General features: G+C 60.0%; 1 protein-coding gene across 7 annotated transcripts in view; it reads right to left on the reverse strand.

Annotated features, from left to right (window-relative positions):
- Positions 1–22,857, reverse strand: part of ABLIM3 (actin binding LIM protein family member 3) — a 56,777-nt gene that overhangs the window by 16,832 nt on the left and 17,088 nt on the right. For 6 of the 7 annotated variants that reach the window (XM_075163881.1, XM_075163884.1, XM_075163880.1 and 3 more), the window contains exons 2-6: positions 6,573–6,710; positions 3,901–4,084; positions 3,374–3,486; positions 716–842; positions 484–577 (exon numbers count right to left, since the gene is read on the reverse strand). In XM_075163881.1, coding sequence (XP_075019982.1) covers positions 484–577; positions 716–842; positions 3,374–3,486; positions 3,901–4,084; positions 6,573–6,710 — 656 coding nt within the window. Of the gene's footprint in view, positions 1–483; positions 578–715; positions 843–3,373; positions 3,487–3,900; positions 4,085–6,572; positions 6,714–22,857 lie in introns of all 7 variants that reach the window. The other variant, XM_075163883.1, reaches the window with a different exon arrangement.

A 22,857-nucleotide genomic window follows, 5' to 3' on the forward strand; every position in this document is an offset into this window, starting at 1 on the left:
TGGGCAGGGTGCTGCAGCCCCTCGCCCAGGCTCCGCAGCAGGCAGCCGTGCTGGATGTGTTTCCAAGGCAACAGGCAGGCTGCCTGCACAGGGATGCGCTCCGAAGGCGGGCTGGGGTGAGCATGGTGGGGACACTCCAGAGCCGGGCATGGTAGCAGCTGCTTAAAGCTGGAGTCCCCACATCCTAGGCTCCGGGCATGTCCCAGCACACCCAGGCCACCGCATGCTCTGGCTGCTTTTGGAGCTCCAGTACCTCTCCGAAGTGTGGCATTGCTCCTTCCCCCACTCCCTCCCTCCAGAGAAGGTCAGACTGTGTCCATGCACCCACCGCAGGAAGAGCCATGGCCCCGAGAGAGTGAGGATAGCATGTCGAGGGTGCAGGATGATGAAACTCCCACGCCTCCCAAGGCAGGCACCTCGGGGTGGGACACACACGGTCCCTATTACAGAGCGGGACGGGGTGGCCGTGGCTCTGGGACTCACCTCCAGGACCCTGCCGCTGATGTACCGGTCGCAGGTCTCGCACTTGATGCCGAACTGGGCATGGTAGTCGGACTCGCAGTATGGGATGCCATCCCTTTGGGAGAGGGAGGAGAAGGGGGTGAGCAGTGGCTGAGCCAGGCTGGGCACCCCCTCGCTGCAGCCCCAGCCCCGGGGGGTGCAGCCTGGCAATGGCCGGCACTGCCAAGCCTGCCGCCGGCACGGTGGCACTCACTTGCTGATGTACTCGCCGGTGAGGATGATCCCGCACGTTTGGCACTTGAAGCAGCTGACGTGCCACTGCTTCTCCAGGGCCAGGAGGGATTGGCCTTGCTTGATCTCCTCCTTGCAGCCTGCGCAGTCTGGGGGTACAGAAGCAGGGAGAGCGGATGGGACCACCGATGGGGGGCTCGGCAGCACGGCAGGAACACCCACATCTGCTGGCCCGCGCCGAGGCACCCTGGGTGTTTAACCCGGCACAGCCCTTGCACTCAGAGCAAGCCCTGCCCCAGAGGACCTCCTTTTCTAGGGCATGCTGCTGTTACAAAAACCCTGCTCCTGAGACCACTCCAGGGGCAGCCCCGTGGGGATCATTTCTTTATGGGGAATCATTTCTTTACAGGAATATGCCACCTCTGCTTGTTCCCAGCAAAGGAGCCAGGAGGAAAGCCTCCTGCTGGAGCTGGGACCTCTGGGGCACTGCTGGCACCCAGCCACCCCAGCCAAGCACCTGCCGCAGCACAGAGCCGGGTCTCCCTGCCAGGCAGCGAGCTTGAGCCGGGGCAAGTGCATGGGCTGCCAGGGCCGCGCTGCCCTGGCAGGTCCCCGGGGGCTCCCCTCGGAGCGGGAGTGGTGGGAAGTGTCCGGCAGCGAGCGCAGCAGAGGAAGGGCTGTGCTCTCCGGCAGCCACGTCCGGCCCCGCTGCAGTATTTACGAGACTCCCTTCCTTCCCCGCTTCCCCTGGCTCCTGTCAAGGCTGGGAGCAGGAAGCACATGGGCCTCGGACTCCTGACCCTGACTCCTCCTTGTCCTCTTCTCCCCCTGGGCAGCAGGTTTGCCCAGACAGGGTTTCTCCTTAACTCCCTCCCTGCCACGGCACCACAGAGGTGCAGCAGCACCGCACAGGCAGCCCGAGCCGGGAGGCTTTTCCACCGAGCCCTTCCCCAGGCAGCTCTGCACCAAGTCCCTGCCCGCTGGTGGGGGCGGATTTTTGACCCCTGGCAAAAAGCAGGCTGGCCAGCTCAGCTGAGCCAGGACCCGTGCCCTCTCTCACACAAGCGCTGCTGGGTTTTTTTGTTGCTGGCGGGACTGGGGCTGCAGGGAGAGGCTCAGCATCCTTCTTCTAGGGATGTCCTCCCTGCAGAGTGCACCAGGGTGGGCTCCAGCAGCCAAACCTCCCCTGCCACCCTGTCTGGGTGGCACTGCCAGGGCACCTGGGCCGCAAGAGGCACGTGCAGGCAGCAGGCTTCCTCTGGCTGCTGCCTGCAGCTGCCCATGAATAAAGCATGGTGCCCTCAGGTAACCCCGCTCTGCAGGCCAGGGAGGAGCGCTGGCGGGAAGGGGACGGGGAGGGAGAGGAAGGCAGACAAGAGGCAGAGCGTGCGGCTGCACTTCCCCTGCCCGCTGCCCCGGCCCTGCTATGGGAGACAGCGGGGTGCTGCGGGCTGGCCACAGCCTGCCTCTGGGCAGCTCAGGGTGCTGATGGAGGAAGATGGGGGACGCCCCGTCCTCTGGCTGGGGCTCATTCAAACCCCGCCACGTCCCCTAACTGCACCAAGGCCATGGTGACAGCTGGGGGGAGGCAGCTTGGGGGAGCTCCCAGGGACCTGTCAGCACCAACTCGTAACTCAATCCAAACAGCCACCACGGTGACCGGTTGACAAGGACCATGGGTAACACCATGGTCCTGGGTCTAGCCCTGGCTGCAGGGCTTGGCTCCAGGCACTGATGCTCCAAGGCTTGCTGAGCCGCAGCAGCAAGGACCCCCGCCCGGCTCCCCCACGGCTCAGCCCGCTGACGTGGCCGGGTTTGGGCACCACAGTGTGGCACAGCTCCCAGCTCTCCCCGCCTTCTGCCACCTGCCCACGCACTGCGCTGAGACAGCTCCCCTGGGACTTGACAGCAGCAAACACGGGGCATATGGGAGACAGCGGAGCATGGACGTTAACACTGCAGTCCCCTCGCTCCGGACACGGGCTGAAGCAAGCCCTGCGTGCAGCAGGGATGCTCTGCCTGCCCCCAAGCACAGCACCCACTGGATGCTCTGCAGTGGCCGGGGCAGAGAGCCTGCAGCAAGGGAAGACTGGGGGGGCAAAGCCCCATGAGAGGGGAATGGCATGAAGAGGGGGTATCCCAAGGAACAACCTGGGGTCAAAACCAAGGCCAAATCCACCAAAAGAGCCTTTCCATTGCCTTTGCTGAGTTTTAGCTTAGGTTCATCAGTGCAAGGGGGTGAGCGTAAGAAGCGTTTTCAGTGCCTGTAGAGGCAGCGAGTAATGCAGTGTTGGGAAAGCCAGGCGAGTGGTCCCGGGGCTGGCACTCGGACAGAGACCTTGGTGCAGCTGGACACAAAGCAACACCTGGGCACCGCCTCAGAGCACACCCAGCTCCAAAACCTCCCCACTGCCCCAGACAGCACCCGCCGGGGTGGCGGCACCCGCCCAGGTCACCAATGGGCCAAGGGAGTTTCCGAAACCAGCGGTGACCTGCAATCCCGGGTGGAGCCATGAGACTACCCTGTTCCTCCTCCAAAATCTCTGCGAACACCCGTGCCTCCGTGCAGCGCTGCACGCTGGCCCCAAAGCCCATCCCGTCACCACCCCGAGCACTGGTCCGGGCACAGGCGGTCCCTCTCCTTGCAGCCATCACATTAACACAGGAGCAGTCAACTTACGGCTGGGCCCGTGGATCTTGATAGGTTTGGTGCTGATGAGAGAATGGGAGCAGTTTTGGCAGACACAGTCCTTCCCGCTGAACGTGACCTTGTCTCCGATGGGGAACGGCTTCCTGCGGCCAAGGAAAAGGTGGGGAGGTGTGAGCTGCTCGCTCCTCTCCACACAGCGCTTGGGGCTGCCCATGAGCTCCTTTCCCAAGGGCCAGTGGGACCCGCGGTGCCGGGGAGCGGAGGAGCTCCAGGTGAGGGCTACAAGGGGAGGCAGGGAGTGTGCAACGCATGCCGGGGCAGGAGGACCAATGCAAGTGTTAAGGCAGGTCTGCAGGCTGCAGAGGGAAAGGTTGGAGCCATCTCATTGCTTCCCAAGGGTTTCCACTAAGAAAACGCAGAGAAGGCGCCTGCTGCGGTGCTGAGCAGGGAATGAGGGGCTGCAGGCTAATGAACAGCCCTCTCCCCTGTGCATGGCCAAGGGCTGCATGGGGCTTCTGCAGGGGGTTTGCGTGCCCTCAGTGGTGGCTTCAGCTCACCTGCAGGTGCTGCAGACGAAGCACTTGGGGTGGTAGGTCCTCCCCAGGGCGGAGATGACCTCTCCGGTGATGAAGTCCCCGCAGCTGTCGCAGCGGGTCCCGTAGAGCTGCTGGTAGTCGTGGGTGCAGATGTACTCCTGGTTCTTAAAGAAGAAGCCCGACTGGGCCAGGTCGCAGCCGCACACTGCGGGGGGAGGACACGCACCCGTCAAGGGGCCAGCAGGCAGGTCTAGCCCAGGGCCCAGCCGGGATCTCTGAGCCCACTCTGCTGCATCTCGGAGGGTTTCCCTTCCCACCAGACACGCTGGAGCCTTCCCCCAGCACCACAAGATGTCAGTGTTGGGCTGTGGCGGGGTGCAGGATGGTGCTGCGCAGCCAGCCAGGGCTGGGCACTCCCAGAGGAAACCCCAGTGCAGGGAGGGGAACCCCTGCAGCCCCCACCTGCCTTGCACAAGCAGCCCAGGAGGGTCCGAGGCATCCCCTCCTGGACCCATGGCACCTGGATGGGGCTCAGCCCCTCCATTTGACACTCACACGGTGTTGGGAAGCAAAGAACAAGACTGCAAAGAGTTGGGTGTGCCCTAGGGACGGTTGGGGAGAGGTCTTCTCCATGCCCTGGGGCACGGCCTTCTCCATGATGAGCTATCTCCACTCCCTGGCCTGGACATGAAGCCGTGCCCTGATGGGAACAGGTCCTGGGACACACTGGGGTTGGTGCTCTCACTGCTTGTTTTTCCATAAGCGTCCAGCCCAACCTCGCTTCCTTCCCTGCTGTGGGAACCGTGGGTGGTGCACAGCCCATCAGAGTAATCCAAAGAGATGTGGCAAGCCCTGGCCCTTAGTGTCATTTCCCTCCTACGTCTTCTCCATCCACTGAGAGACCTCGAGAGTATCAAGCCCTGGAAGGCACCTCAGGAACGGCACAGGGACAGGTCCTGGGGCCTTTGCACAACGCCCATCACCTGTCCTACAAGGTGACAGGGTGGAAGGGGGAACTACAGAGCAACTGAGCACCCGCCAGCACAGCCCATGTTGGTCTCTGCTTTACCCTTCTCCCCCAAGCACCCTTCTGTCCTGTCCTCACACAGCTCTCCTGCACCCGTGGGCCAGCCCGCACAGCAGCCACCCTCCCCGGGGCACAGCTGGACCCGCTGGCTGCAGGGCCCACAGGGGCAGAGATGCAGCTCCTCTCCCGCAGAGCATCCCCTGCAAAGCTGCTCCCCGGAGCTGTGGGCAGACAGCCGGGGGGTATAGGGCCAGCACCCGCAGCTTTCCGAAACAGCCTGCCAGCGTGTCCTTGTCAGTGATGAGGGACAGGCCACCAGCTCTGGGACAGTATCAGAGAGCAGAAGCAAGAAAAACCGAGGCAGGTCTGGGCCCCGTTTGGTGTGGGACCCGGAGCACATCCTCAGGGGCTGCACCAGCTGTGCCAGGCTCCCGGGGACACGTCGGGGACAAGCCGTGGGGCTGGCGTGGGAGCCGGCCGCAGCCAGCCTGAGGTGGCAGGGGGTAAGAGCTGTGAGGGAAGGTGAGACAGGAGGATTTCCTCTCATTATTTATTCCCTTTCACTTGGAAATCAGGCAGCGAACACTGCCAAGCTCTCCCTGCCGGCTCCTGGCCCTTTTGAAGCCGGCGGCTGTCTCAGCTCTTTGTCTGGATGCGCAGCTCCCGCACACCGAGCCGGGAAGGGGCTCGGCACAGTGCCCCGCACGTGCAGGTCAGCCCCGAGGGCAACCTGGGGCCCACACCCCCTCCCAGAGATCCCCCCACGCCACGGGGGACAGGGCTGCAGCAGGGGTGGTAACAGCCCAGGGGAAGAGTCCCCTCCAGCCAAACCCTCCGTCCCCAGGGGAGGAGCAGCAAAGCATGGCCAAGGCGACAGGGATTTATGTCCTGCTTAGTACAAAGTGCTGGGAGCTTGGAAGACCAGAGACCTTTAAAAAGCTCTAGTAATGGGATGCTTTATAACCTACAGAAGAGGCCAGTGGCCTGGTTGAGAGCGGCTGCTTTAATAAACGTGCTAAGGAGCTCTTCAGCATCAGCTCTGGGCCGTTAGCTTTTACTGCTCCACACTCTCCTCTTGTGCTCACGGAGGATTTGAGCAACCTCTCTCCTTTATGTCTGCCAGCTCCCGGGGGCTGCCGAGCCCCAGCTGCTCGGTCGCATCCCACGCGTGGGTGGCAGCAATCCGTCACCCACCCCCAGCCCCATCAGGAGCTGCTCCGGGTGTCTCCCCCACCTTGCTGCCTCTCAGCCGGGCTGGCGACACCTCCTCCTCCTCCTCTCAATTTGGGGGCAGGCAGGCGGCTGAAGGACGCGGTGGCCCCCCGAGATCACAGATGGGCCGTGGGTATGTTTGGGACTGGCGCAGCGTGGGCTGTTGGCATTCAGGCAGCTCGAGGGTAGTGACGGTGCCCAGGTCTCGGCCACCCCTGTTCACAGCCTGCCGGCTCTGGCATCACGCAGGGGCATTGCCTGCACCGTGCCAGCTCCGTGCCATTGCCTCCCTGCCTGCACCACGCCACAGCCATCCCTGCAGGAAGCTGCCACCCGTGGGTGTGTGACCATGTCAGTGGACCAGGTAGGTCTGTCCCCAGCTTTTTGCTTTCCAGACTGCACCTGGGGCCATGGGGCAACCTGGCCAGCAGCTCTTCAGGTGGCATCGTCCTACCTTGGCAGGTGAAGCAGCGGATGTGGAAGTGATTGCTCTGGACACGCACCACCTCTCCCTTGCAGGTGTCCCCGCAGCGGTAGCACTGGATGACGGCGGAGCTGCTCCCGGGGGTGTAGGGGTTTTGCTGATAGGGAACTGCTGGCAGAAAGGAGGGAGGGAAAAGCGAGAGAGGGGAAGGGTCTGTTAGCATTTAGGACGCAACCGGGCGTCATGGCACTGACCTTAGCTGGGCAGCTGCAGAAGAGCCCTCCGGTGACCGCGACACAGCAGCCGGACATCAGGCCATCGATAAGTGCAAAGGACAGCTGAGACCGTGCCAGCACCCGGTGACCCTGAGCTGGGTGCACATCCCTGTCCTGGATTCGGGATTCCCCACACCCCCCCCCGACCCCGACAAAAAAGCCACTACCTGTATTTGGCTCACAGGTCTGAAGTCCTAAGCGCTGTGCAGTGCAAGTGCCCGGGCACTGCTCCCTGTCATAGAATCATAGAATCATTAAGGTTGGAAAAGACCTCTAAGATCATCGTGTCCAACCGTCAACCCAACACCACCATGCCCACTAAACCATGTCCCTAAGGGCCTCATCTGCAGGTCTTTTAAATACTTCCAGGGATGGTGACTCAACCACTTCCCTGGGCAGCCTGTTCCAAGGCCTGACCACTCTTTCAGTAAAGAAATTTCTCCTAATGTCCAATCTAAACCTCCCTTGGCACAACTTGAGGCCATTTCCTCTTGTCCTATCACTTGTTACTTGGGAGAAGAGACCAACCCCCACCTCGCTACAACCTCCTTTCAGGTAGTTGTAGAGCGCGATGAGGTCTCCCCTCAGCCTCCTCTTCTCCAGGCTAAACAACCCCAGTTCCCTCAGCCGCTCCTCATCAGACTTGTGCTCCAGGCCCTTCACCAGCTTCGTTGCCCTCCTCTGGACACGCTCCAGCACCTCCATGTCCTTCTTGTGGTGAGGGGCCCAAAACTGAACACAGGATTCGAGGTGCGGCCTCACCAGTGCCGAGTACAGGGGCACGATCACCTCCCTGCTCCTGCTGGCCACACTATTCCTAATACAGGCCAGGATGCCATTGGCCTTCTTGGCCACCTGGGCACACTGCCGGCTCATGTTCAGCCGGTTCACGTCCCTGCATGGATAACCAGGTCACCTACACCATCGCCTCAAGGCCATGCAGAGTTCCCTGCATGCTCTCCTATCTCCTAAGCAGGTGCAGAAGGACAACAGAGGGACCAGCTACCCACCGGCTCTGCTCCGCTCAGCCCTCGGGCAGTCCTGGCTTGCTGCTGACCTGCTCAGAAACACGCCAGCGAGCACTGATCTGGCAGCAGCGCGGGAAGGAACTGTTGTTTTTTGGAGCTTCCACTTGTTTGGTTAGGAACCGGCTGAAGAAGTCATTTTTCAAGGAGCTTTCAAACATCACAGCAATTGAGCGTTTGGCCCTGGTGGGACTCTCACCTCCTCAGCGAGGAGCAGCATCCCAGCCCCGCTGCTCCTTCCGGAGCGGCACCGCGGCGCGTGCAGGCTCTGTGCTGAGGCGGGGGCTGCAGGGGAGGGGAGGGCAACATGGCCCCCCCAGAGCTATGGGCAAGAGCCAACCTCCTGCTGCAGACGGTCCTGGGACTGACCTCCACTCCTCAACCCCCTCCAGCAGCTCTGCAGACCACCACAAAGGGCTGATGTTCTGCAGCCTTGCCCCACGCTCCAGAAGAGGAACCATACGGAGCAGGGGGTCTTTCTGCTGTCTCAGCACAATCCCCAAACACACAGAGAAAACATTTTAAAGAGCAGCTCCTCCTTTCCCCGCCTCACCTGCAAGTGCACAGGCTGCTCGCAGGAGCTCCGGGCTGCCTGACACCACGCTAATCGCTGCAGGCAGGGGACAAGCAGCAAAGGACTTGTTTGCTGTAAGATTTCAGAGAGGGAGTTGCAATTTGGGCAACTGAAGCAGTGAAGGGCAGGATTTCAATGGACCAGAGACCTTCTGACCCAGGGCTGAACTGCATTCCCAGAAACAAGAGAAGAGGCTGATTGAAACCTGGTATGAGAACTCCCGGCAGAGCGGGGAGGAAGGGGCACAGGACAGAGGAGATCACTCATCAGAGAGGCTCCTCGTTCACCATCAGGCAGATCGTGTGACGGGGAACAGAAACAGCCCATTATTGGCTTCAAAAGCAAAGAAAGAGAAGTCAAAATGACATTGAGACTGTCTCACAGTAAAATCCCATCCCATACGCCAAGTGCCCAGAAACACGCTCTACGGACGTGCAGCACTGCTCGCCACTGGGAAAATGGGCTGACCCTCCCTGCCTGCTGCTCCATCCCCTGGGGCCGTAATCCTGCAGGTCTGGAGCTGGTGGGGACTGGAACTGCTGGGGACTGGCTGCCTTGCCAAGTCTGACCTGAGGGCTGCAGGGAAAGCCGAGGTGTTTTCCTGCCAGTGCCTCCCAGACCCCTGCAAAGCTCAGGCTCCAGCCTTGACGTGAACTTCCAAGCGTTGCTGGGACTTCCCTCCTGATGGTCCTCTTGCAGGCCAAGAGCTCTCAGAGGCCGACAGAGGTACTTGAGGTACTAAAGGGTACTGCAGTGCCAACAGAGGTCCTATAAAATGGGAGTCAGGCCTGGAGCTCAAACCAATGGATGCTAATTAGATCTAAATCACTTTGAGGTCCCAAATACGATGAAGGACACCTGTAAAGGGAGCAGGGTGTCCCCACCCATGCTTTTGCAGGCACGTTTTGCACGGAGGTGCAAAACCCTTGGGAAGAGGGCCTCCAGGACCTCCTGAGGCAGCTGCCGCTGGTGAGCGCCCATGAACTCTGCAGCAGCCTGGGTGCACCCAGGCCTGACCCCAACAGGATCTCCTGAGCCTGGAATAAATGGGGGATCTCTTCCGTAGGGGTATCCGGCAGAGCAAGAGTTACAGCACTGAAACTTCCTCCCACACACCCTGTGCTCGCATCCTCGCCGAGAACGAAGCAGAAGCCAAGCCCTGGGACACAGCCACGGCAATCCACAAAGCTCGGACAGAAAAGCTGGAGGGAGAGGGGATGAAAGGCTGGGAATTAATCAACACTTAAACAAACATGAATAATAAAAAAAGAGGAAGAGAAAAAAAAAAAATCAATGTCAGAAAATGCAAGCATCACTTATTCCAGGCTTCTGGTCTCTAGGGGAAACTTCTTGGTGTCCATAGCAACACATCGCCAAGCCCCTGCGCTGGCAGGTCTGATGGGAAGGCAGGCAGAGGAAGAGGAGTTGAGGATGGAAGAGATGCTCATAGCTGCGTTACACCGCTGGCGGAGATGAAACCAATATGGTCACTCCTATTTGTACCCACGGAGATGGGTCAGGACCCGGCTTAAGGCACCATCGCCCTCCCGCCTGCTGGCTTTGTTCAGCACTAAGCCGAAAGCTCCCTGATTTGTGATTAACCTCCGGCCCATGCTGGAATTTTGCTCTGGGAACATTAATGCATTGTTTTGCTAGGGCTCTGCTTGTTTTTGAGCAGGCAGCTGCCCGCCTCGTGGCCTCGCGCAGGAAGTATTACACATCACAACACCCCTGAGCAGAGGGACAGCTGAGCAGGGCAAAGCTCATTACACCAAAATAATCCAGTAATAATGTAAGTAGCATTAGCGGCCTCGCAGGCCGAGATACAGCAGTCGGGGTGAGGGGGTGGGAGCTGCCCAAGGAATGCCTTAATTTCACCCCAGTTTGCTCCCGCTTTTGCTTGTAGAGCGGGAAATTAAGCCGCCTTTGTTCAGCGATTACTGCATTTGTGCTCCACAACGCAGTGCAAAAGGCTGCCCAGGGCTGGGTTCCTGTGGGGCTGCCCCCGTGTCCCGGCTGGCACTTGATCCGCAGAGTCCGAGGTGCCGCTGTGGCCACAGCCAGGCAGTGAGCTGCCATGCGGGGCTGCGTGGGCACGCAATAGATTTCCCGCTGATCCGGATTAAGGTGGCACCTCTGGTCAGGGATCGGTGCCCTGTGCACTCTTAGGGACACACAGCGGCAGCCATACGCAAGCAAGGGAGCTTGTGACCTGGGCGGGGGGGAGAGACAGTGCCCCCAAACAACACCCAAGGCTGCGTAGGGGAGCTTTGTCCCCCAGGAGGGTGGAGGGACCTTGCCCAAGAGACCCTCCAAGCCATGCTGCAGTGAGCAGTCTGCAGGTTCCTGCTGTGCATCCCCAGGCCATCCCCCTCCTTCGTTCCCAGAGCACCCACCTTCCGCTTCGGGAGGGTCAACAACCTTGTTTGCCTTCCTGTCCTCTTCCTGCACGGCATCCCAGCTCTCCGAGGAGCAGCGGGACGGGGGAATGCTGAACCCTTACACTGCCTCTGAAACACTCTGAGCCCTTCAGGAGGCTGGGGGGGCTGATGGGAGATGATCCCCGTCTACCTTGGGGGATGGCAGCTCAACACCAATGCGAGTATCGGGGCACAGCCCCCCACGGTGGCTCGGGGCTGAACGGCTGACACAAAGCAAGCTCCACCAGCTCCTTGGGCCTCCCACCCAGGCAGCCCCATACCCCACCAGCAGCAAACCAGGACCAAGTGTCCAGGAGCACAAGCTGCAAGGACCAGGACACCCAGGGGCATTTATAAAGATCCATCCATCACCCCTTACTGGGATCAGACCAGGTCCTGCTCGTTTCCCACCTATCTCCCTCTCCCAGCCCATTAGCCCTCCAGGAAGGTCAATTAGGTAGAAACTGCTGCAGGTGAGGTTTGCATCATTAGCAACAGGTAATTGGAAGCTCCCACCCAGCTCTGAGAGCCTGTCCTGACACCGTGTTTGCTATCAGCATGTTTATGAGACAGCATCTCCACAGGGGGATGGGGAGGCCTGATTTAATTAATTACCAGTAATTAATATTAGCACAATGCTCGGAGAGCCACAGGTGAAGGGGACTGTGGAAAAGCAAAGCATTCACCCTTTAATTAATAACGAGAGGCGGTGTCACCGTGGGAAGCTGAGGCGGGTGGGTGCTGGCGGTGGGAGGGGGGGGGGGTGCTGCTGGGGTGCAGCGAGGTGTGAGCAAGTGGGTGCTGGCTGCGCGCAGGGGAGATGTCCCCGCTGGGTGCTGTGGGTGTCAGCAGGGGGTCCAGCTCCAGGGGGTGCTGGGTGTATGCCTGGGCGAGACCCGCGCTGGGGTGGATGCTGGAGGCGAGGGGGAGCAGCAGCGGTGTGTCAGGGTAGACGATGCTCTCAGGAGTCCTCACACCTCCTGCTGAGCCCCCTTCCAGCAGCCGCTGCCTCCCACTCCTCCCCGCTGCCTCGCAGTGAGCGATTCACCGCAGTCATCCTCTGCACGCTCCCTGCGCTAACTGGGGCTGTAAATCATCCTCTCGCACTGGGGGTGCTGGGACCGGCACGGCACGGGGTGCGCGCAGGATGCAGCTCCCCTGGGGAGGGTGAGGGAAGCTGGGCACCCCAACCCCGAGGTGGGCTCAGCTGGAAGACCCCGCGCCCTTGTGTCCCTAGGGAAGGGCCGATACCACGGCACCGGGTGAAGGCGAGGAGGGAACCGGGAATGCAGTGGGGGCCGTGGCGGCTCAGGAAGAGGAAGCCCGGCCCCGCCAGTGCGCCGGCCCGGGAGGCGTCGAGGCCGAGGGGCGGCAATGACTGGCCAGAAAGGAATTTTGCTGGAAGCTCTGGAGGCTGAGGGAGAGGCTGGGGTGAAGCACCGGCGATGGGACACAATGTGCCGGGCTGGGGGTGGAGAGTGAGGGGGCACAGAAGAAACCCCTGCTGGGATGTGGGGAGAAAGAGGTGGCACTCCGGGACCCTGCACCCCAAATCCTCTTGCCGCAGCAGGGATGCAGGGCGACCCGGCCGGCTCTGAGCCCCGCGGGAGGCGAGGGCGAGGATTTCCCCTCCAGGAGCCGTGCTGCGTCCCGAGGGTGGCCGAGGAGGAAGGGTGGGAGCTCCAGCGGCCGCGGGATATGGGTTTCTCATCAGCAGTGCGGCTGAGGGCTCCTGCCTGCCATCCTGCAGCGGCCAAAGAGCTTGTCCGTGGCCGTAAAAATGCTTTTGGGGAGGAAGGGAAAGATGGGCTCGGAGCCAAATGATGCCGGTGCCGCAGGCGGCACGGAGAGAGGCGCAGCCGTCCTGCGGGGCTGTCTCTGACCCCGGGGCACAGGAACGAGCCTGCTCTGGCCACCACGGCTCCCTGCCGAGAAGGTGACGGTGGGGAAAGGCGCTGGGGTCGGCAGCAGATAGCTGGGTAAGGGGCACAATGTGGGCTTGTGCACCCTGCCATGCCAGTGCTGGTGGCCCAGCTGAAAGATCAGCCAAATTACTCCTGAAATAGAGGAAGGGGCCAGCAGTTGGGGGTGCTCAGCTCCGATGGCGAATCTGACATCTGCTGTGACATCTGTATGGCCATCTCGGATGGCTGCTCAGGCAGCTGGCCACGGCTTTCCATCGAGCTTCTGCACATAAAAGTCATTTTGACCAAGAAGAAAATTACATATTTACCTCAAAATATTTTCTCTTCTGATCTTTCCTCTAAGTAAAATCCAGAAGTGTTGCATGATTCCTTATTTAATATTTAGATTTTTAGGCTGGGGCAGGCCAGATACTCCCGATAAAGGAATGGACTGAGGGCAGGTACCACAGATCTGCTGTTTGCAGGCTCAAACGCCCAGCATCCATTGCTGTCCCCACGCGTGCAGCGCAGGAGTGGGCTGTGACGGGCACTGGCAGGAAGGTGGGCAGGGAGCGGGGCAGTGCGGGGAGCGTGGGCTGGGAGCAACAGGGACCACCCGCCTGACGTGGACCAGGCAGTGAGGTATTTCCAAACCATCAGAAAACAGTCCTGTTAGTCAGCACGGAGAGTCATGCGGGCAGGATTATGAACCCTGGCAAGTGCACGCCAGCCTCTCCTCTCCCAGCCCGCAGGCAGAGCCATCTGTGGCTTACGGCTAAAAACCCTCCACTGTGTCACAGCTCCTAATCTAGCCCTAGGCTTCCCTAATTAGATCACGACCAATTATTGCTTCCACCTGCCTCACGCTGTCCCCTTGCCCCCCACCACCATCACTCCGGCACCGCATCACCTCCCTTGGCATGACACAGGACACAAACAAGACGTGGGTGCTGTGAGGATGGCAGCCAGCGGAGCTGCAGTGGCAGATGCCAGCGCAGGCGAGGGCATGTGGCTGCCGGCAGCAGGACGGGACGCTGGGCCAGCACCGGCATCACACAGGGGAGGGAGTCCTCTTTAGCCGGCTATCGCGGGGAGGACCTGAATGAGCGTGGCTGGATATCACAGAGGATAACAGCAGCCAAGCTCTCTGCAAGTCCTTTCTTTGCAGAGGTAGGTCAAGGATGCAGGGCAGAGGTGCCAGCCCCGCGCTCCCACCCTGCAGCACCCCCACAGACCGCCCGGCCCGTCTGTGCCTCCCCCCACCCGCTGCCTCTCCCGGGAGGGCTGGCAGCCGGGCGAAACCACTGCAACAGGCTCCTAATGAGCTCAAATGCACGCTCTGGCCCCGCTCCAGCCCCCGACCCTGGGGCTCACTGCGGATTTGAACCTCGGGATGCTCGAAGGCTCATGCCCTGCCTTGGCAGGATGGCAGGCGGGAAGGATGGGGGCCGGGGGTGCAGGCACAGCCCAGAGAGCCAGCAGCACCCTGCTTTGCACTGCGCGGGTGCAGAGGGATGGTGCGGGCAGAACCAGCCTCTCCTCTTGCTCTGCTCCCCAAGCTCCCAGCACTGCGCTGGGAAGCAAAGCAGCCAGTGCTGTCAAGCTGGAACGGGGCGGAGGCAGCAAACTGTCACACAGACTCAAGTGGTGGCAGCCTCTGTGGCTGGCCAGTGATGTGGGAAGGTGCCCAAACGGGTGCCAAAGCCTCGTGCTAATAGCAAGGGCATGGCAGGACCATGTGCTGGGGTGGGAGGGGGTGTGCGGGGGGGGACACACTGCTACTGCTCCGAAAAGAGAGAGGAGGGAGGTCAAAAACACAGTCGGAGGAGACAAAGGGGAAAGGTAAAGAGAAAGAGGGAAGGAGAGAAGGAGAAAAAGAAAGAGGATAGAAGGAAAAAGGAAAAAAAGATGAAGCAGTGAATAGCGAGGGCCCTGCCCGCACAGCAGTGTGTTTCTGGCTGCATTCATGGAAATTATTCTCCAAATGTGAGCGCTGAGGAAGCCGGCGATTGTCTCCCGGCACTGACCCGGCTGCAGGCAGCTGCCCGTGCCTGCCTGCAGGATGTTTACTTCCCCGGTGCGGGCAGCCCAGGCAGGACCGTAACGTCCCGGGGAAACCTGAAGACCCCGCTGCCGGCTGAGGCTGCAGCAGGTTTTACCCCCTCCCCTGCAGAAACCTGCAACCCCCAGGGTTGGGGCAGGGCCGTGGGGTGCGCTCGGTGAGGGACCCAGGATGTCCCTGGTTTGCTGAAAGCACCGACTGCTGCAATTGTGATTTTCCCAGATTCTCAAGAAAAAGAGGAAAAAGTTACTCTTCTACTTCTTGCAGTTGCAGGGAAATTTGAAGACCTTGGTGCAGAGCAGCATGACAACAGAAAGCCTTGTGTAGCACTCACAAGCTTCCCCAGCCCGACAGCTACTCCCTTGGCTGCCCGGAGCTGGCGAGCCAGGGAGCACGCTGTCCCAACAACCCCCAACCTCAGCCCGGCAGCGGCCAGGGAGCACCACGGGGAACCAGCCTGTGCGTGGCATCCTCACTCGCGGGCTTGCAGCGACAGTCGCACCCAGAGCACCACTAAGGCAAGAGTCATTGTCCAGGGAAAGAGGTCCTTTCACCACTCACCAGACAAAGGAGGAGGACGAGCACCCTGCCGCAGGCTAAACAGCACCCCCAGCCCCCCGCTGATCTGTGCCACGGGGTGGGTGCCCGGAGCTGGGCTGCACCCCTTGCTACTGATGCTCTCACCCCAGAAGCAGTGCCCGTACAGAGGCACTGGGGTTTTTGACAGCGTTCACTTCCCAGCACAGAACCACCCTTTAAAGTTTAATCGTCACTCACCAGCCCCTGCTACTAAAGAAATGAAGAAGCTGAGGGCTTGATGGACGTAAGCCTCCCCTGCCTGGCAAGCGCTGCGGCATGGGGCCAGCGTTTCTCGAGAGCTTCACTAACGCTTTCCCTTTCCTGCAAGGGCCCTGCCAGGATGGCTGCACTGGGACTGGAGGAGGGCGAGGGGCCGGGAGCCCGGCTGTGCACCCCCGTGCAGGGGAGCCTGGGGGGCAGGGAGCTTGGGAGGGGGCTGGAGCAAGGCAGGAGGTCTTGGGGGTGTAACACTGGAAGATAACGCGTGTTAGAAGGAGTTCAACATGTGAGGTTGAACACACGTGCTTGCAGCCACATCAGCGCATGGCTTGCATGGTATGTACGTGCCCTCTGCGCTGGCTGGTTTTCTCCCATCTCCAACAAGCGCTGCCGGGGTCTTTTTTTCCCAGATAATACTTGTACAGCTTGTCATGGCAACAAGATCTCCTTGAACTGCAGTTGCAGCTGGGACGCCTGGTGCTAGCACATTTGCCTGTCTGCAGACATCACAGAAGCCCCTTCCAGCAGAGCTCTGGGCTCCACAGACCCCCAAACTGGGTGCGAGCGGGACCCCCAAGGGAGGGTGGCAGCCTGCCTCCCTGCGCCCAAGCTGCCCCCCAACTGGGATGCAACTGGGATTTGGGGATTTTTTGCAATGACTAACAGCACCAGGCAGTTTCTCCCATATCATCCCCTCCAAGAAGGGTCTGTGGGATGCTCAGCCCCCCTGCACTGGGCCAGCTGCTCCCCACCTTGCGCATGCCCCCTCCCAGCAGCAATTTGCAGGAGGAACGGAAGAACTGGGCGATGTGGGAGAAGCAAGGCTGTGCATCCAGCAGCCCCCTCCTCGCAGGCAGAGCAGGGGCTGGTGCTGCTCCTCCCACGGTCACCCTCCTGGGCACGGCGCTCAGAGCTGCAGGCAAAATCCCCTTGGCTGCTGCCCGCCTCTGCTCCCAGCACTGCGCTTGCACGGGAGCCGCTCTCCACAAGCAATATTGTTCTCATCCTAACATGCGATATCACACCCACAGTGCCTGTCCCATCGGGGCCCCGGGCTGCATCCCAGACCTGACACCGAGGGCTGCACATAACCACGCAGGTCAGAGACGAGGAGTTTAGCCCCTCCGACAGCTCGCAGAAAAGAGATCCCCCAGCACCCGGTGTATCATATCTGCAGGCTGAACGCGCCGCAGCTGCCTGTGTATCTTACATGGCGTGCCCAGTCTCCCAAGCAGGCATGGTATTTCCACCGAGCGTGGGGCTGGAGACGTAGTACTCAACAGGGAATCGCAGGCTCTAGGAATGGCAATAAATCTCCAAAAGGCACAGCTCGAATTTCACAGTAACCATTTAATTCCCCTCCCTATTATCCCTGAGAATATTTTAGCAGTTCTTGGCATCTTGGGGAGAGGAAGAGAAAGGATAGATTGCATTTTAATTAATAATAGCTGAAATGCATGGCTGCCCACGGCCGGAGCCGTGGTGAGCATGGAGCAGGGAGTTATGCCGAACAGGAGAGGACGGCAGGGCGATCCCCAGGTGCCAGAGGGCTGGTGCTGGGTCCTGCCCCGGGGTGGCCTCGGCAGGACAGCTGGGAGCAGCCCCCTCTGCCCCATTCCCAGGCAGAAGCAGGGATGCTCCGCAGCTCTGCAAGCCAGGCGGCTACCTTCCTTCTTCCTCTTAAAATCTTTGCGAGGACATTAGCTAGTCACAGCCCTGAAGCTCACGCCCCGCTCTGACACAAGGTCAGATTCATGAAGGAATCCCAAAATAGCCCAGTGAAGGGGGAGCTGCCCCAATGGTGAAGCTGGGGAGTGGCAGCCGTCCACATGGCCAGCCCCGGCTGCAGCGCCCAGAGGTGGCTGAGGCTCTTGGTTGCCGGAGGGGAACCAGTGAGGACCGTGGCAGTCCCAAGCATGCTTTTGGGGTGAGCAGGACTGCTCCTTGCTGGTGCAGCTCCCCAGCATTAGGCTATCCAACTGCTATCCAGATGCACTGCAGTGGTATGAACCCCCCACCAGCAACTTGGGACTAGCAGTGCTGGGAAGTGAGATGCTTCCCCCAGCATGTGGGATACGCATCTCCATCCCCTGACGGCTATGAGGTGACTTGTGCTGCCAGCTCTGCCCAGTCTCCCACCCCCTGCAAGAGCAGCCTGGCTGGGAAAGCACCCTGGCTTGCACAGGTATCAGGTGCAGCAGGGTTGGAGGGGACCAGATCAGAGCTGCTCTGGCCCCAAGAGCAAGCCTCCAGGGCCCCACTGCAGCACAGCTGGACCAGATCCCAGTTCCACTGGGCTCCACAAAGCCACACTGAGGTCCCTGCACAAGGTGTTTTCACCCCAAGCTTGGGTGCCTGGTGGCTTTGGTGCCACAAGCCACTCCTCACAGGATGTGCAGGGCTGAGAAGGGTTTGATGCAGACACCCCAAAGCACGCTGCAGCAACCACGGCCGGGTCAGGAGCCCAAGTGCCACCCACGGTCTGGGAGCCGGCCAAGCTGTGCAGGGACTGCCGCTGAGCCGGTGCAGAGCCGGCAGCTGGGCAGGGCACCGTGGCAGCACACCAGGCTGCAGGGCACAAGCTGGTGTAGGGCTGGGGAGTCGTGCGGAGCCGTCCCAGAGTGCAGGCAACTATCGATTTGCTTCGCTTTCAAGAAAAACGGAGCAGTGAAGCCATGGGGGAAAGGGAGCGAGAGGCACGTGCGTGCGAGCTGAAGGAGAGATGGAGGACAGCAAACAGGCGTCCCCAGGGGCTGAATCCAGAGCACATGCACTGCCCAGAGCTCTTCTCTCTCTCCTCCTCGCCCCAGCAGGAGATGACAGAGGTGCCCCACTACTGCGGGGGACACACGCACGCGGATGCCCCGAGCAGATGCCTGCACGCGCGCACATCAGCTCCTCACTCGGGAGGCTGCTAAGATGCTGGATCTGGGCCCAGAAAGCCAGAACAGGTCCCTCTTGAGGGACTGCCTCTTGATTCAGAGGGTCAGCCTCAATTTAGGAGGTCTGATGAAGCAATAAGCAGCAGGAGCGAAGCCCAGGGTGACGCAGAGATGCAGGAGCCAGCGGGGAGCTGCTGAGAGCCCCCGGCCTCATGCTGCGCATCCCAGCCCTGCACCAGGGGGTCACAGCCCTCCAGGTCCAGAGCCCTCGCGGCACCTGCCGGTAGAGGCGAGACCGGGCTCCTACAGCGCTGCACAAAACCCACCCTTCTACGCCCAAACCCGACAATCTGGCCAGGGGCAGGGCGAGAGCCAACAAACACGCTCCTGCCCTCTCGCCCCCGCACACGGCTCCGCAGCATCCCAGCCCCGACCCACGGCCGGAGACATCCCCTGCCTGCTGCGTGCAGCCGGGGCACTGCGCTGGGGCCGCTCCCGCCACTGGCGTTTGCCGCAGCTCCCACCGGCCGCCGCCTCCCCAGCAGATGTGCAGCACTCTGAGATCAGCATTTTGGGCAGCGGAAAGGTTTATTTGAGGCGGGTGAGGAGGGATCCCTGCTGAGAGGCTGAAGATGGGATTTCATCCTTACATCTGGTTCAGCTTAAAAAATCTTGCCCGAGCTGCTATAGATACAAATAAATTGTGTATGAGCGAGGAGGCGTGAGGCAGATGAGTGCATCCTGCACACAGACACACTGAACATCCATGGCTCGAGCTCTGCCTGGGTCCCAAAGCAGGGCTGGGGACTACCCTGGGACGAGGATCTGGGCGAGCACAAACCCACCCGAGCGGTCGCGGAGATACATGGCTGCTCTTGGTGGCCCTCTGTGGATCCCAGGTGCCGGAGGACCACCCAAGGCCACGTTCTCTGGAGGACACCATGCTGCAGCGTACAGCCAAATCCTCGGTAGCAGCCTCCCTCTGCCCTGCGGCTGGTCCCTGCCATCCCCAGGGCACGCATGCCCCATGGGGTGGCACACAGTCCCAGCCCTGAATCTCCAGTGCAATGGGATGCTGCAGAGCAAGAGCAAATATGAAAGCCTTCCCCACGTCCCCTCCTTCACTGTGGCCATCCTATGACATCCGCCCCCCTCAGTACATGGGGCCACTGCATCCCACCCATCTTCCAAGTGCAGGGCCAAACCAGAGTGCCACCCCCAGCAGGAGCTTTGGGCCACCCAACGGCCACATGGGTCCCACCAGCCCCACGGCTGCCCCTGGCCACCCCAGCCTCTCTCCTGCTCACCTGGGGTGATGCTGGCTGGGGAAGGGACCTGGCAGGGTGGTCTCGAGGGAGGCAGTGCACTTGGCAGCCAGGCGCCGGCCGGAGCCCGTCTCCTCCCCTGAATTTTATTCATGAGGCGTGACAAGTGGGTGAGCTACAGCCAGCCAAACAGCTCACCCAGCAGCCTCAGACAGCGAGAACGCAGGAGGAGCGCGCCTCGGCTGGGAGTTGGACCCAGCCCCAGCCCACACGATGCTATTTTCTGTTCTAACCGGGCTGGACAGGTTTGGGGGGTCCATGCGAGAGGATGCCCTTGGGTCCTAGAGTCAAGGGGTGCCAGATGTGCGTGGTAGAAGAGACTAAACTTGAGGTCCTGGCCAAAAGATGAAAAACGTTAGTTCATCATTTTGCTGAGGCCAAATTTCCTGCTAAATAGAGTCTGTGTTCAATGCTGGGAGGCAGTCCGTGCTGCGTGGGAGTGCAGGGAGCCCAGGGGGACTCTCCCCGCCCCTGCCAAAGCCCACCCGCCGCCGCCAGCCAGGGATGCAGCAGCCTGGGCGAGCTTTAGCAGGAGGGATCCGTCCCAGCCGAAAAAGAAAAAAAAAAAAACCAACCCAGAAAGCAGCAAAGGGGCTTTCTGAGGAAGGGAAAGGGCAAAGGAGCTGTCAGATGGTCTCCGACACGGTGGCATCTCCCGCTGGGCCTTGGAGGGGGCTGTGGAGTTAGTGCCAGGGTGTCCGGGACAGGAGCTGACACAATGGAAACATTCAGGCTGGTTCCTCGCACGCACACGAACGCGCCGGAGACAGCCAGGACAGAAAGGAGCTTATTTCTGGCTGATGCATGGAGGGATTTTCTGTTTGCTGCTGTGTTTTGTATTTGCGGCTTCCCGTATGGAAATGCTTTTTCCCTTTAACCTCCACCCACAAGCCCAATGGATTTTGTTGCAGTTTTCAAAACATATGGTGCATACATCAAAAACATAAAGGATGCTATATTTAAAAAATTACAAAGCAAGCCAGGAGCCAGCATTTTTAAACTAGGGCAGTGCTTGAGAATGAAAAATGTGGGGATTTAGGATTTTCTATACCAGATCAGAGAAACAGCCCCGATAGACGAGAGAGAGCCAGGTTGGCAACCCGCCACCTTGCAGCAGACTGTTGCTTACATAGTCTGGTACCCACTTCTGGGAGAGGATCCACCCGGTTAGCCCGTGCGTCTGCACCCTGCTATTTCAGAGGGACCACAGTGCTGCTGAGCCCAGCACCTCTCTGCCCTGATCATTCAGTTCGGCGTCCAGCCGATACTTGGCAAGGTGGTCTGCACGTGATGCTCTAGAAAGACAGCCCCAAACCATAATGTACTGAGCTAATTTCTTCCTGGTTTCTTCTGTGATCAGTTGGTTCCCTGATGGGCTGAATACCTCCTGTATTACTCCGCTAATCGCTCTGTGCATAGCATCATTTATCTGGCCAATACAAGCACTGCAAGGAAGAGAAATTCTTGCCTTTTGCAGGCACGGGTTAGACGACCAGAGACGACTCCATGTCATTTCTCCAGGCTGGAGCTTGTTCTCCTATTCTGTAGAGTGCAGTACACTCACTCATTTTATTTTAAATCATATTCATGCTGGCATTGTAACTCCAACCTGGGAGACTGCGTCATAGCCAGGGAATGAGGGGTGTTGGATTTGCTATTTTTAACTCCTTCTACTCCAGGGAGGGAACCGAAATCAAATTTCTATCCAGAGACACTGTATAGATATTAATGCAATGAAATGGGAATTTGGACTGGAGGTGACAGCTGGCAAAGCGAGCCCTGGCGTCACAGAGGGGACAATCGCCCCATAAATAGGATGCATGGAGGGGGTATATGTTACAGAGCAATCTCAATGCCATCAGCACGTGCTCAGAGGGACAGGAGGTTCAAGACCAGCCACCCCCAGCCAGTCCCATTCCAGGGGATGAATTACAGCTCAGGGCTGGCGGCAAAACACCATCAGGAGCTTCCCTGGCAGGCTCCAAATTCCTCTATCCACTCTTATATCCTGGGAAGGTGCTTTCTAAAACAACTGGGATCTCATCAGCTGTGCTCCTGGGAGGGGGGCAACACAGCCCAGGGCTGCAGCGAAGGGCATCGCCACATCCCCTTGGAGCCCTGCTGAACCATCAAACTGCCCGCAAACCGTGGGGTCGGAAGAGACAAAACGTACACCTGCAGTCAATTCATACAGACCCTCCCACAAAAACTGTGCAAACCCTCCTTCAGAGAAGGGCTCAGCAGAGCCCCAGCAGCGTCCCTACAGCCGAGAGCCGTGCAGCACAGAGGGTGTTTACTGCTTCTCTTAATCTACTGTGATCCCCTGCTCTAATTCTGTTAAAGGTAGCAAATGGAGCCTTTAAGTGGTCATAAAAAGATTGTACCCACCCCCCCCAGAGCTTATCTGAGACACCTGGCCACGCATATGGGTGGCAGAGAGGGGAGCGCAGCAGGCGCCAGGGCTGTGCGGGTGGCGAGGTGCAGGGGGGGACAGCACCGTGCTGGGGAGAGCCCCATGGCCACCAACAGGTTTCAGGCACCGCAAGCACTGCAGGACGGCACAAGGCATCAGACAGGCGCACTGACCCACAGGTCCTCAGGACACTGCTAGAAAATACCACTCACCAGCCTCTTGCTGCCTGACGTCCATCTCGCCCACCCCATCCTTAGCGCCTGTGTTAGGGTAAAGCCCCGTGGGTCAGAGCATCTTTTACAAGCTATGAACAGCCTCTTGGCACTGCAAGGATCGACAGATCCCTGGAGGAGATGCTCCCCTACCAGCAGCACCCCTTAGCACAGTGATGAGGGGCTGGCCAACAGTGGTGACAAGTGCCCGATAGCAGCATTTGAGGCCTCTCCGTGAGCCACTGCCCCAACCCACCTAGCAGAGGCAAAAGGTGGGTTCAGAAGGAGGAAACTCCCTCCCTGCAATGCAGGGGTGCACCAAGGAGTCCCCAGGACAGAGCAGGCTGGAGCGGTCACGGGCCACCCCTGGTGCAGAGCCAGCGGGGGGCTCTTGGCAGCCTGCAGCTGCGAGCCCTGCCTGCCGC

The sequence above is a fragment of the Calonectris borealis genome, chromosome 15, assembly GCF_964195595.1.
Source record: "Calonectris borealis chromosome 15, bCalBor7.hap1.2, whole genome shotgun sequence".
Classification (NCBI taxonomy): domain Eukaryota; kingdom Metazoa; phylum Chordata; class Aves; order Procellariiformes; family Procellariidae; genus Calonectris; species Calonectris borealis.